The sequence below is a fragment of the Hemiscyllium ocellatum genome, chromosome 2 (genome assembly GCF_020745735.1).
Source record: "Hemiscyllium ocellatum isolate sHemOce1 chromosome 2, sHemOce1.pat.X.cur, whole genome shotgun sequence".
Taxonomy (NCBI): Eukaryota; Metazoa; Chordata; class Chondrichthyes; order Orectolobiformes; family Hemiscylliidae; genus Hemiscyllium; species Hemiscyllium ocellatum.
Window position 1 is genome coordinate 141,273,638 of NC_083402.1, and position 13,546 is coordinate 141,287,183.

A 13,546-nucleotide genomic window follows, 5' to 3' on the forward strand; every position below is an offset into this window, starting at 1 on the left:
CACTGCTTCCACCACCACCGCTGGCAACACATTCCATGCATTCACAACTCTCTGTGTAAAGAACCTACCTCTGATGTCTCCTCTATACCTTTCTCCTAATATCTTAAAACTATGATCCCTCGTGCCAGTCAATCCTGGCCTGGGGAAGAGTCTCTGGCTATTGACTCTATCCATGCCTCTCATTACCTTGTATACCACGATCAGGTCACCTTCCTTCCTCCTTCTCTCCAGAGAGAAAAGTCCTAGCTTAGTCAACCTCTCTTCATAAGGCAGGTCCTCCAGTCCAGGCAGCATCCTGATAAACCTTCTTTGCACCTTCTCCAAAGCCTCTGTATCTTTCCTATAGTAGAGTGACCAGAACTGGACATAATACTCCAAGTGTGGTCTCACCAGGGACTTATGGAGCTGTAGCAAAACCTTGCACTCTTAAATCCGATTCCCCTGTTAATGAAAGCCAAAACACCATATGCTTTCTTAATTTCGAGAGCGAATGCTAGATGTTCACCAGATGCTGGGCAATGATGGAACAGTGCACCCTCTGAGGGATCCCTGTGGCCACAGCAGACATTCTTCCCCTTGAATTGCCATAATTTGCTTGCGAAACTGCAGATATTTTGGGATGGCAATGAGGAGGCTTGCCCATGCTGACCTTGCATTCTATAGAAACATAGAAGATTTGGCCCCTTAAAACTGACATTCATCATGATCATGGCTGATCGTCCAATTCAATAGCCTAATCCTCCTTTGTCTGCATGACTTTTGATTCCATTTGCCTCAAGTGTTACACCTAGCTGCACCTTGAATATATTCATTTTGATATCAACTACTTCCTGTGGTAATGAATTCCACAGGCTCACCACTCTTTGGAAGAATAAATGTCTCCTCATCTCTGTCCTAAATGGTCTACCCTGAATCATCAGACTGTGACTCCTAGTTCTGCACACACCCATCATCAGGAACATCCTCCCTGTATCTCACCCTGTCCAGTACTATTAGTATTTTATGAGTCTCTGAGATCCCCTCCCCACTTCGTCTGAACTTCAATGAAAACAATCCTAACCTAGTCAAATCCTTCCTCAAATGTTAGTCTCGCCATCCCCAGAATCAGCCTGACAAACCTTCGCTGCACTCGAAAGAGAGAGAGAGCAAGAACATTCTTCCTCAGAAAACGAAACCAAAACAATACACAATATTCCAAGTGTGGCCTCACCAAGGCACTGTGTAACTGCAACAACATATTATCTGTTCCTATGCTCGAAACCTGCAATAAATGTCAACATACCATTTGCCTTCTTTACTGCCTGCTGCACCTTCATACCTATCTTCAGCAACTGGTGCAGAAGCACACCTAGGCCCTGCTGCACCCTCCCCTCTCCCAATTTACAGCCATTCAGATAGTAATCTACCTTCTTGTTTTTGCTTCCAAAGTGAATAACCATTTATCCAAATTGTACTGCATCTGCTATTGATTTGCCCACTCGCCCAACCTATCCAGATCATGCTGAAGGATCTCTGCATCCTCATCACAATTCAGCCTCCTACCCAGTTTGGTGTCATCTGCAAACTTTCAGACATTAGTCTAATAGGTTTTGATATATTATTTCAAAACCATTCACTTGCCCATTATTAGCCATTCTAAAGGCTAATAATGGACAAATGAATCCAATGTTCTTCACTCTCTTAGGTATACACTACAATCCCTTTGTCTACAATGGACAGCCATTCTTGGAGTGCCTCCTGCTCTGCTGTGGTCTGCTCTCTGATCACCAGTGCTCTATCTCTCCCGGGTGTTGTGGCCCCTTTCTAACCATTAATGCACTGCCTGGGAAGGTAGTGGAGCTAGTGGAAACCTTACAACCTTCAAAACATACTTGAGCACTTGAAATGTCATAACATTCAAGGATATGAGCCAAGTTCAGGAAATCAGGATTAGCGCATTTTCAATGGTAGTTATTGTCTGTGCAGACACAATGGGCCAAAGGGCCTTATCTGCACTGTATGAGTATGTGACTGTATGACTTCTCCTGCTTCTCATGATACTGTTAGCCTTTACATGTGACCCAGCAGTACCCATTAGCATGCCTTCTGATGGCTCTGCGGTGGTCTTCAACGCTCCTTCACACCTGCTCACAAGGGAGGTGGAGGGATGAACCCAGACAGACTCCTGCCTGAGAGGTAATCCTAAATTACTCTTGATACTTCATATAATTGTGGTCAGAGATGATGTGAGGCAGGTTTTGGCAACTCTGCTACTTAAACCAGGATAGTGGCTTTCCTCTATGCAAATGAGAACTGTTTATTTGCCTCTTAATCTCATACATAGAGTGGGGTGAGGTTGCTGCATGCCTTGTTGGAGTAACACCCACAGCACACTGAGCGTCATGAGACCTGAAGTCACTTCCTATGCTGCAATCAGGTTTCCTATTGGTAGCTACAACCTTGGACGACAATGACCTCCTTCTGCCTCAGCCTGAGCAGTGTGCCCAGAATATATTCATGTTCTTTCCTGCATATCCACCTACTTTTCCCAGAGTTCTGGATGATTTAACATGGCAGTTCAAAGGAGGTTATTGACCCTTTTATGACACTGGACCCAGTTTCACAGCTTGCTCCCTGGCTCCTTAATGTCTCTGTGAACTCTGTTAAGGTTTATTCAGTCAGGCAGGAGGCTCTCTTGATGTTGCCCTTTGTAAGGAGAACCTCCTGCTGTTACATTACACCAGGAGGAGGATCTGCAGGGAGGCATGGGGAGACCTGGTGTATCTCCAGTGACATGGTCCCAGGTACCTCTGGTCTGCAGCTTAGGTATTGTGGTTTTGGCAGCAGGGCACAGGGGATTCCAGCAGCAGCAGTGGAGCAATCATAGATGAGGCTATTTGTTTTACAGGATCTGCTTTCAAAGTTAGCATCAGTGTTCTTACCTCCTCACACTGCATGGCACTTCACTGTCACCCCCTGTGTTGTGATAAGATTGTCCCCGTGCTTCTACTGCAAAGTGGCTGCCACCCATGTGTTTGCTGTCAGCCAGTTGAATTCTTCACAGTTACAGCACCCTGTTTGGAAGCCATCATTTGGACCCAAGGGGGCTGCCGAAATTCAGCGCATTTAATGTCTGGCGCTTCTCACCTGATACAGTTTTTGTTGAATGGGCGTGCCAGCTCACCACACAGCCTGATGAATGTTAGGGTAGCCACCCTTTTTAAATGCAGGAAGCTATAGAGCCTGCTTGGTCTTAGTGTGGAAAAGGAAAATCACGTCCTGATCTATGTAAAACAGTCTCTTGCACTTTACAAGGCGTAGCTTATCGCATGTTAGCAATTAGAAGTTGCACTGATATAACAAACATTATGGCAGAGACTTTGAGGAGGATCACATATTCAGTCTACCCACAAATCCATCACATAGCGTAGTGTTTATGACATTTTTATTGCTCACTGTTAATCACAAGCATTCTCCCAACAGCCATCAGTACCTTCAAATCAATATGCTGTGGCTAAGGTGGAAAAAACATTTTTATTCATTGATCACATTTCGATACAAAGGTATTGTATCATTGTACAATTACTCAACAGGGAGCTTTCATAGCAAGGATGAGAAAAGGAGAAAATAGCCTTGTGAGCAGAATCTCAGTACAGTACCTGGAAAGACACTTGTCTTTACGAACTTGGATTTGAGGCGGCCGATGAACAGTGTTCATGACAAATTCATTTACTCAGAGAAGAAGAAAATCTGGTGGTGAAAAGAAATGAATAAATAACAAGGAATTATTATTGCAATACTCTTTTGAAGTTGCAAATGTACAGACTACAAGGGCACATTTATTTTAATCAGTCTGTTTGGATATATTATGACACTTCATATGACCAAAATATCTGAATTAGAGAAAGCAAAACTAAAAATATCTCTTAGAATACTGTTTGGTACAGAAATACAGTCCTCGGATAAGAATGGTTGACTCTCTTGATTGACAGAAAATAATTGTGTTGGGGCCATCACTAAGAAGAAAGTGGTAGGAAAACTAAAAGGTCTAAAGATGGATAACTTACCTGGATCAGATGGACTACATCCGTAAAGTTCTGAAGGAGATAGCTGAGGAGATTGTAGAGGTATTGATGGAATCACTGGAGTTAGAGAGGGTCCCAGAGGACTGGAAATTGGCAAATACTTCAGAGAAGAAAGCAGAAGACAGGATCTATAGGCTGTTGGGCCTGACCTCAGTTGTTGTTAAGATTTTAGAGTCCATTATTAAGGATGGGTTTGCGGAGTACTTGGAAGTACATCATACAATAGGGCTGAGCTAGCACAGCTTCATCAAGGGAGATAATGCCTACAAATCTGTTAGAATTCTTTTGAGGACCAAACCAATAAGTTGGACAAAGAAGAGCTCATGGACATGGTCTATTTGGATTTTCTGAAAGGTGCCACCCAGGAGACTGCTTTAAGGTAAGAGCCCATGGTGTTAAGAGCATGGCATGGATAGAGGATTGGCTGACTGGCAGAAGGCAGAGTATAGGGAAAAGGGGCTTTTTCAGGATAGTAGCCAATGACTAGTGGAGTTCCACAGGGGTCAGTGTTGGGACCACAACTGTTCACATTGTACATTAATGATCTGGGCAAAGAAACTGAGGATATTGTTGCTAAGTTTGCAGATGACACAAAGTTAGTGGGGGGAGGGGTTGTGGGTAGTATTCAGGAGGCAGGGAGACTGCAAAGAGTTGGATAGGCTAAGTGAGTGGGCAAAGAAGTGACAGATAAATTACAATGTGGGAAAGTATGAGCTTATGTTTTCTCAGCAGAAGAGCGGAGGTGTAGGCTATTTTCTAAGTGGAGAAATGTTTCAGAAATCTGAAGCCCAATGGACTTAAGAGTTCTTATTCAGGTTAATGTGCAGGTATAGTTAGGAAGGTAAATGCAACATTAATATTCATTTTGTGACATTGCTATGGCTTCAAGAGGTGTCCTTTGTCCCTTTTTTAAATAAAGAAAGGTTGAGACAGAGGCAACAAGCAGTCTGCTCTAAGCCAATAACGTAAACAGTTTTTGAGGCCTTGCGGGTTGTTTTTAAAGTTGGAACAATAGAAGCAGCCTGAATGGGTGTGGGTTAAGCTCCCACAGAACCAGGATTTTAGTTCTGGCTTTCTGTAGTTGCTGGGGTCTTGAAGCTAGACGTGGAAACTCTCATTCCTCTCTCTTTACAGCTAAAAGCTGGGGTTCTTTTCCTGCTGCTAGAATTCATGTGAGACAATCTTTTTTACTGAATTTGCCTCTTTGCCAAGGGTGTGTTTATAGGATGTTACTATATTGGAAGAGTTAATTATCAGCGTTAATTGGTTGTTAAGCATTTCAATAGGATTTCAGTTAAGCCAATTCTCTTCTTTTATTTTATTTTTATTTAGTCTATAATTTAAACGTAGTTTAAAAATTAAGTAAGCTTTGCTGAAAGTCAAGTTGGTTGATCAATCAAAATAGGATTGATGTTTAACCAAAATGAGCGAATTACATGGCAAATTGAGTGGGAGTTCAGAGCCGAAAGTGTGGTGCTGGAAAAGCACAGCAGGTCAGGCAACATCCGAGCAGCAGGAGAATCAACATTTCGGGCAAAAGCTCTTCATCAGGCACCACACTCTCAACTCTGATCTCCAGCAGCTGCAGTCCTCATTTTCTCTTAGTTGGAAGATCAGATGATCCTTCCCATTTTTCTGAAAACAGAGCTGTGTTCTGGCTAATGTCCTGTTACTTGACTGGAAGAGACATCACTGAGACACTTGAAGCAAGAGATTGGGACATTAACAGAAATTTATACAGTAACGCTAATCTGAAAAGTAGTGCATGGATGGAGGCCCTAAATGCAGATATTCAAAGAACGAGGGAGATCATACATGCTGCTCCACTTATGTACTCAACCTCAAAATGTAAGTAATAATGTGTGAAATCAATACATGAAACATTTGTGGGGTTGAGAGGTACAGCTGTACAAAATCACTTATCGTTTTAACAATCAGATAAAGATAAATGTCTGCTTATTGCTCTATTATATATAACACAATACTGCACAGGAACAGGTTATTTGGCCCACCAAGCCTGTGCTGATTCCTAATCTTCACTTAGACATGCTACTTACTGGCTAAACGTGGTTTCTATCCCTTCCAATCATGTGTCTATCAAGATACATCTTATGTGTTGGTAGTGTGGTTGCTTGCACCACCTCCACAGGCACCCACCATCCTCTGTGTGAAAATTTTTCCCTGCACTTCTCCCCTAAACTTTCCCCAATCATCTCAAATCTGTGCCGTCTTGCAGTTGACCTTTCCACCCTGGGAAGAAGAGTGAAGACTCTGACTCTCCACTCGATTTATGCCTCTCATAATTCTGTAGACCTCTGTCATGTTGCCCCTTAGCCTCCATCTTTCCCATGAAAACATCTGAGTTTATTCAGCCTCTCCTCATAATTAAAACCCTCCAGACCTGGCAACATCCTGGTAAACATTCTCTGCACTCTCTCTAATGCTTCCACATCCTTCTGGTAGTGTGGCGACTAGAACTGCATGCAATATTGTGAATGTGGCCTAACTAAAGCTTTATACAGCTGTAACATAACTTTATATTCAACCAACCTTTATATTCAATGCCCTAGCCAATGGAAAAATGGACTGCACAATTCAACGTGCCAACTTTTATTTGACAATTAATATCTTTCAAAACATGACCTACTGGATGAATCTTCAGCAGAGCAATTTCTGGATTGAACTTACAGTCATTGAGTCATATAGATGTACAGCACAGAAACAGACCCTTTGGTTCAACTCATCCATGCTGACCAGATATCCTAAATTAATCTAGTCCCATTTGGCCCAGAACTTAGCCGATATCCCTCCAAACTCTTCCTATTCATATACCCATCCAGATGCCTTTTAAATGTTGTAATTGTACCAGCCTCCACCACTTCCTCTGGCAGCTCACTCCATACACTACCACCCTTTGTGTGAAAAAGTTACCCATTAGATCCCTTTTAAATTTTGACCTACTTCACCCTGAACCTATGCATTCGAGTTCTAGAGTCCCTCACCTCAGGGAAGATACTCTGTCTATTTACCCTAGCCATGCCCCTCATGACTTTATAAATCTTTATAAGGCCACCCCTCAGCTTCCAACTCTCCAGGGAAAACAGCCGCAGCCTATTCAGCCTCTCACTATATCTCAAACCCTCCAACTCTGGCAACATCCTTGTAGTTTTTTTCTGAACCTTTTCAAGTTTCACAACATCCTAATTCAGCAACGTTTGAATGAAACCTGACAATTGGCCTGACTATGTGTCAACCCTGATACACTGCTATCAACAGCAACATGCAGCTGATTGACAACTCCATATCCATTGACAGAAAGTAAAACACAAACACTAATGGTCCTGAGGTCTAACTGTTTGACTGTCTGAACTAAATTGAAAACTCTCAATGGAACAATCTGTGGAATGAAAGACTGCATTTCGTAGTAACATCATTAATGAAGGCACCAGGTGCTGTTCTGTAAATACTATCCTGTCAGAGGTGAATGGGGGATTGCCCATTCACATTGTTTGTGGGATCAGTCCAGGATGTGTTTAAAACACCATGTTGTCCTGATTAACAGTAGCAATTTTTGAACAGATCTAATTAAAGGAAGGTCTCTCATCTGTGCCTTAACATTCTGAAACATGTTGCGTTGACCACTGTTTAAAATAATAATAAGATTGAAGAGCTTGAATGAAATGGATAATCATAGCAACTGAATCTTTGGGAGACAGTAGTGTACAGAATGGCTGCATGTTATCTGATGTCTGCATTTTGTCTTTTGATTGAATGCAATTTCATATTAGCATGTGTGGAATTTAGAGATTAAAGGTACAGCTGAGATAAGTATTTTAAACAAACCTCTCATTTGTATAGTCATGCTGAAATCATGAAGCACTGTATCTAATTTATTGCAGTGAATAATATCACACCAAAAAAAGAGCCAAATAATAATTTGGAATGGTAGATTCAGGGACTGAGTAATTGTGTGGAAATTTGTAACATGAGCTTGTTTAAGACAAAGATCTGATTCTTTGGTCTTTGCAATTGATGTCTGTGTTTAAAGTAACAAAACAAAATAGAACAGGAAAGAAGTGCAACAATAGACAATGGGTGAAACAAATCAGAGATTCGGTCATTTGTGGATAGGATGAGGAGACTTACAAGTGGGCGGCACGGTGGCACAGTGGTTAGCACTGCTGTCTCACAGCGCCTGAGACCCGGGTTCAATCCCTGACTCAGGCGACTGACTCTGTGGAGTTTGCACGTTCTCCCCGTGTTTGCGTGGGTTTCCTCCGGGTGCTCCGGTTTCCTCCCACAGTCACAAAGATGTGCGGGTCAGGTGAATTGGCTATGCTAAATTGCCCGTAGTGTTAGGCAAGGGGTAAATGTAGAGGTATGGGTGGGTTGCACTTCGGCGGGTCGGTGTGGACTTGTTGGGCCGAAGGGCCTGTTTCCACACTGTAAGTAATCTAAAAAAAAACACATGCAAGTGGAGTGGGAGTAAGGTTGTTGTGATAGTAGACAAAATCTTAATAAATGGAGACTTTCTCTTACTTATAATTAATAATTTTAATGAATGTGGTCTACATGGTCAATTGTATTATCGAACTGGCAGGCAGCAACAAATCTCGGATACGATGCGGTTTTGGTCTCATAATTTAAGAAATTATGTAAATATGTTAAAAGGTGGTTCAGAGGTTTACTATGTTGATACCTGGTAGGAAGAAAGACTAGACAGTCTGGGCTTGTTTTACTGGTGTTTTCAAGATCGAGTGATTTGATTAAAGTTTCTAAGATGATGAACAGACTTGACAAGATGGATGCAGAAAGAATGTTTGGTTAATCCTATGGGTGAGTTCAGAACGAAGGAACACTTAAAATTAAGGGCTACCCTTTAAGACAAAGATAAGGGGAATTATGTTCTCTGTGGGTGTACGACATTGGAACTGTCTGCTTCCGAAAGCAGTAGAGGCAGGATCAATGAAACCTTTTAGTGGAGGTGGATAGATTGTGAGGTAAGAGAATCAGAGGCTCCTGAAGATAGATGGGGATGTGGAATTTGGACCTGAACAGTTTGGCTGTGATCTTATTCAATGGCAGAGAAGCTTTCAAGAAGCCAAATGTACTTCTTCTGTTCAAATTTGTATGTTCATATTTATACAAGAAAACATATTAAAATTTGAGATGCAAGTCACTGTCAGAACAAAGAGCAGGACATGGATTAGATACACTAGTCTCTGTATCCAAAACCCTGATGGATGACCTTTATTAGAGGAAACTCTGAGCTGGCAGTACTAAACCATAACATAAAATCCCACTGATTCTAACTGATCTCTTGGCCACTCAGTGGATTGCCAAATTCTATTAATAAGTAAAAATTATGCATCAACATGTCAACATACCTCTCTAGAACTTTCACGGAGATAATGCTGAGCCAACCCTTGGGACATGTTGGATTTGATTATGCTATTCTTGACTCCAATTTAACAAGTGATGGCCAACATTCAATAAATAAATTGAGCTTCTCAGTATCTACTGATATCCCAAAACATTCTCCAAAGTTTATGAAGGATTGTGTTATTGGTGGAAATTGTGGATCAGCTCTCAGTCTGTTTGTACGGATGAGCCTAGATTCCAGTGAGTGGGTCATTTGAATACATGGGGTGGGCGCATATTCAAGCTCAGGAGGTGTAAGCTCTTTATCTTGAGTAAGCTTTGGTATGTAGAGTCCTTGTGGGCAAAATGCATAATAATTCAACTTAGCCATTTTGTACTGTACTCAGGAATTCTGAACAGAACAATCCAAACACTTATTCCGCATATTGGAAGCATGTTGCCCAGAAGGAATAGGCTCTAGGAATCTAATTAATGTGTGCCATGAACCCAGACCCTGTTTTAGGTGATGGATCTGAACACTTACAAAGCTATATAAAGCTATTTTGGGCCGCACGGTGGCACAGTGGTTAGCACTGCTGCCTCACAGCGCCAGGAACCTGGGTTCAATTCCCGCCTCAGGCGACTGACTGTGTGGAGTTTGCACGTTCTCCCCGTGTCTGCGTGGGTTTCCTCCGGGTGCTCCGGTTTCCTCCCACAGTCCAAAGATGTCCGGGTCAGGTGAATTGGCTATGCTAAATTGCCCGTAGTGTTAGGTAAGGGATATATGTAGGCGTATGGGTGGGTTGCGCTTCGGCGGGTCGGTGTGGACTTGTTGGGCTGAAGGGCCTGTTTCCACACTGTAAATAATCTAATCTAATAAATCAACATGACAGTGTTTGTAATGCAAGCAATAACTGGCTGTGGAGTATAACTTTTTGTTCCCTGCTTGGAGTCTGGAAAGAAGGTCTACTTTTTACAACATTGAGCTCCACCAATGTACAAACCTTTCTGTTTTTTACATAATAAAATATCAATATTTTTAAAATTGATGACAGTCTCTAGTTTCAATTCTTGCTTACCTCTATAGTGTAGGAGGTGAGCTTTAGAGAGAGTCGCTGTGAATTCAGGTCTGGAGACTGGTTGACTTAAATACCATTCCCTCTAACTTCAAAACTGAAAAGCAAAAAGAAATATCTTTGATGGAGAGTTGAGAGTTTTGTTTCTGTTCTGGTGAATCATCCTCAATTAAATAAGTTTGGGCCATTTAAGATCTATTTTTGGTGGAGGCAGTCTGACAGAATTGTGGGGAAATATTTAAGTAACATTTTATAAAACCCACAGCCTCAATGTGTTACAGAACTGTTCACAATCTGGGAGGTGTTACTGAGTGTGGTATGAAATATACAAACAGTTTAAATTGACAGGATGTTGATAGCAAAAACAAGGCTTAATCATGAAAGAGGAAAAATGACATTCTACTCTGAATTAATAATAAGACAAAATCACACATTTATTTATTTTGTCAATTAATTAAACTTGGAGAAAAACATGAAATGTCTTATTTCACATCACATTAAAAGAGAAATGTTTTGAGACTCATGATATTTTATTTCATTAGGAATTATGCACATGATCTTGCTGTGTGCCCATGAATATTGTGTCTCCTATATTACATCATTATTTTATGTCGTTACTTTTTTTGTACTGTCTTCAAAAGTACTTGGGATTGAAATGAGATTATTTTATCCTCACAATAATCTTGTTTTCCTCAAATTGAAACATTCAGATCTTTAATTCCACAATTTGGAGATGCCGGTGTTGGACTGGGGTGTACAAAGTTAAAAATCACACAACACCAACAGGTTTAATTGGAAGCACTCTGAAAGCTAGTGTGCTTCCAATTAAATGTTGTGTGATTTTTAACTTAATTTCACAATGTTTCTTGAATCTAAAATCAGGATAAAAATTTTATAGTTACATCTCATCTGATAAATTGAATCACTAGTAATTTCCTCCACAGTGGCTCAGTGGTTAGCACTGCTGCCTCACAATTCTGGGGACCTGCATTTGATTCCAAACCCAGGCAATTATCTGTCTGGAGTTTGCATATTCTCCCTGTGTCTGCGTGAGTTTCCTCTGAGTGCTCCGGTTTCCTCCCATAGTCCAAAGATATACAGGTTGGGTGGATTGGCCATGCTAAATTACCCATAGAGTCCAGGGATTGAAGGTTAGGTGGGTTAGCCAGACATAGTTACAGGAATAGTGTAAGGTGTGGGACAGGATGGGATGCTCTTTGGAGGGTTGGTGTGGACTCAATGGGTTGGATGGCCTGTTTCCACTCTGTCGGGATTCTATAATTTGTCAATCCAATTAAGTAACGCATCGGCCCATTAAAACCCCCACAGCCAATGTCAGCACTTGAGATGGCAGCTGTTTCTGTGGCGTTACAAAGTTCTTAAAGTTACACTCAGTGTACCAGGTTAAATAAGAAATGCAGAGTGCAGGCATTGTAAGAGGCAGAAAAGTAGCTCACTTTCTGTCTGTTTAACTTCTATAAGGCACAAGTTAGGAGAGTGATGGAATACTCTCCACTTGCCTGCATGGGTCCAAATCCAACTGCAGTGAAAAAGCTTCACATTATCCAGTACATAACTCCTCACATGTTTGCGAGCTCATCCACCGTCTTCCACATTCGCTGCCTTCAACAGTAATGTATAATGGCAGCAGCAACAGCATGTATGATCTACCAGGTGCACTGAGTAACTCAGAGCTGAAAATGTGTTGCTGGTTAAAGCACAGCAGGTTAGGCAGCATCCAAGGAACAGGAAATTCAACATTTCGGGCCAGAGCCCTTCATCAGGAATGAGGAGAGGGTGCCAGGCAGGCTAAGATAAAAGGTAGGGAGGAGGGACTTGGGGGAGGGGCGATGGAGATGTGATAGGTGGAAGGAAGTCAAGGTGAGGGTGATAGGCCGGAGTGGGGTGGGGGCGGAGAGGTCAGGAAGAGGATTGCAGGTTAGGAGGGCGGTGCTGAGTTCAAGGGAATCGACTGAGACAAGGTGGAGGGAGGGGAAATGAGGATACTGGAGAAATCTGAGTTCATCCCTTGTGGTTGGAGGGTTCCCAGGCGGAAGATGAGGCGCTCTTCCTCCAACCGTCGTGTTGTTATGTTCTGGCGATGGAGGAGTCCAAGGACCTGCATGTCTTCGGTGGAGTGGGAGGGAGAGTTAAAGTGTTGAGCCACGGGGTGGTTGGGTTGGTTGGTTCGGGCATCTCAGAGGTGTTCCCTGAAGCGTTCTGCAAGTAGGCGGCCTGTCTCCCCAATATAAAGGAGGCCACATTGAGTGCAGCAGATGCAATAGATGATGTGTGTGGAGGTGCAGGTGAATTTGTGGCGAATATGGAAGGATCCCTTGGGGCCTTGGAGAGAAGTAAGGGAGGAGGTGTGGGCGCAAGTTTTGCATTTCCTGCGGTTGCAGGGGAAGGTGCCGGGAGTGGAGGTTGGGTTGGTGGGGGGTGTGGACCTGACGAGGGAGTCACGAAGGGAGTGGTCTTTGCGGAACGCTGATAGGGGAGGGGAGGGAAATATATCCCTGGTGGTGGGGTCCGTTTGGAGTTGGTGGAAATGACGGCGGATGATACGCTTATACGGAGGTTGGCGGGGTGGTAGGTGAGAACCAGTGGGGTTCTGTAACCTCCTCTATATGGGCCTCCTCTATATTGGGGAGACAGGCCGCCTACTTGCAGAACGCTTCAGGGAACACCTCTGGGACGCCCGAACCAACCAACCCAACCACCCCGTGGCTCAACACTTTAACTCTCCCACCCACTCCACCGAAGATATGCAGGTCCTTGGACTCCTCCATCGCCAGAACATAACAACATGACGGTTGGAGGAAGAGCGCCTCATCTTCCGCCTGGGAACCCTCCAGCCACAAGGGATGAATTCAGATTTCCCCAGTTTCCTCATTTCCCCTCCCCCCACCTTGTCTCAGTCGGTTCCCTCAACTCAGCACCGCCCTCCTAACCTGCAATCTTCTTCCTGACCTCTCCGGCCCCACCCCACTCCGGCCTACCTCCCTCACCTTGACCTCCTTCCACCTATCACATCTCCATCGCCCC

General features: G+C 43.1%; 1 protein-coding gene across 6 annotated transcripts in view; it reads right to left on the reverse strand.

The window, feature by feature from the left end:
* Window positions 1–13,546, reverse strand: part of rassf6 (Ras association domain family member 6) — a 73,757-nt gene that overhangs the window by 38,440 nt on the left and 21,771 nt on the right. For 5 of the 6 annotated variants that reach the window (XM_060840844.1, XM_060840869.1, XM_060840861.1 and 2 more), the window contains exons 2-3: window positions 10,505–10,598; window positions 3,639–3,729 (exon numbers count right to left, since the gene is read on the reverse strand). In XM_060840844.1, coding sequence (XP_060696827.1) covers window positions 3,639–3,697 — 59 coding nt within the window. In that variant the 5' untranslated portion in view covers window positions 3,698–3,729; window positions 10,505–10,598. Of the gene's footprint in view, window positions 1–3,638; window positions 3,730–8,210; window positions 8,315–10,504; window positions 10,599–13,546 lie in introns of those variants that run through there. The other variant, XM_060840875.1, reaches the window with a different exon arrangement.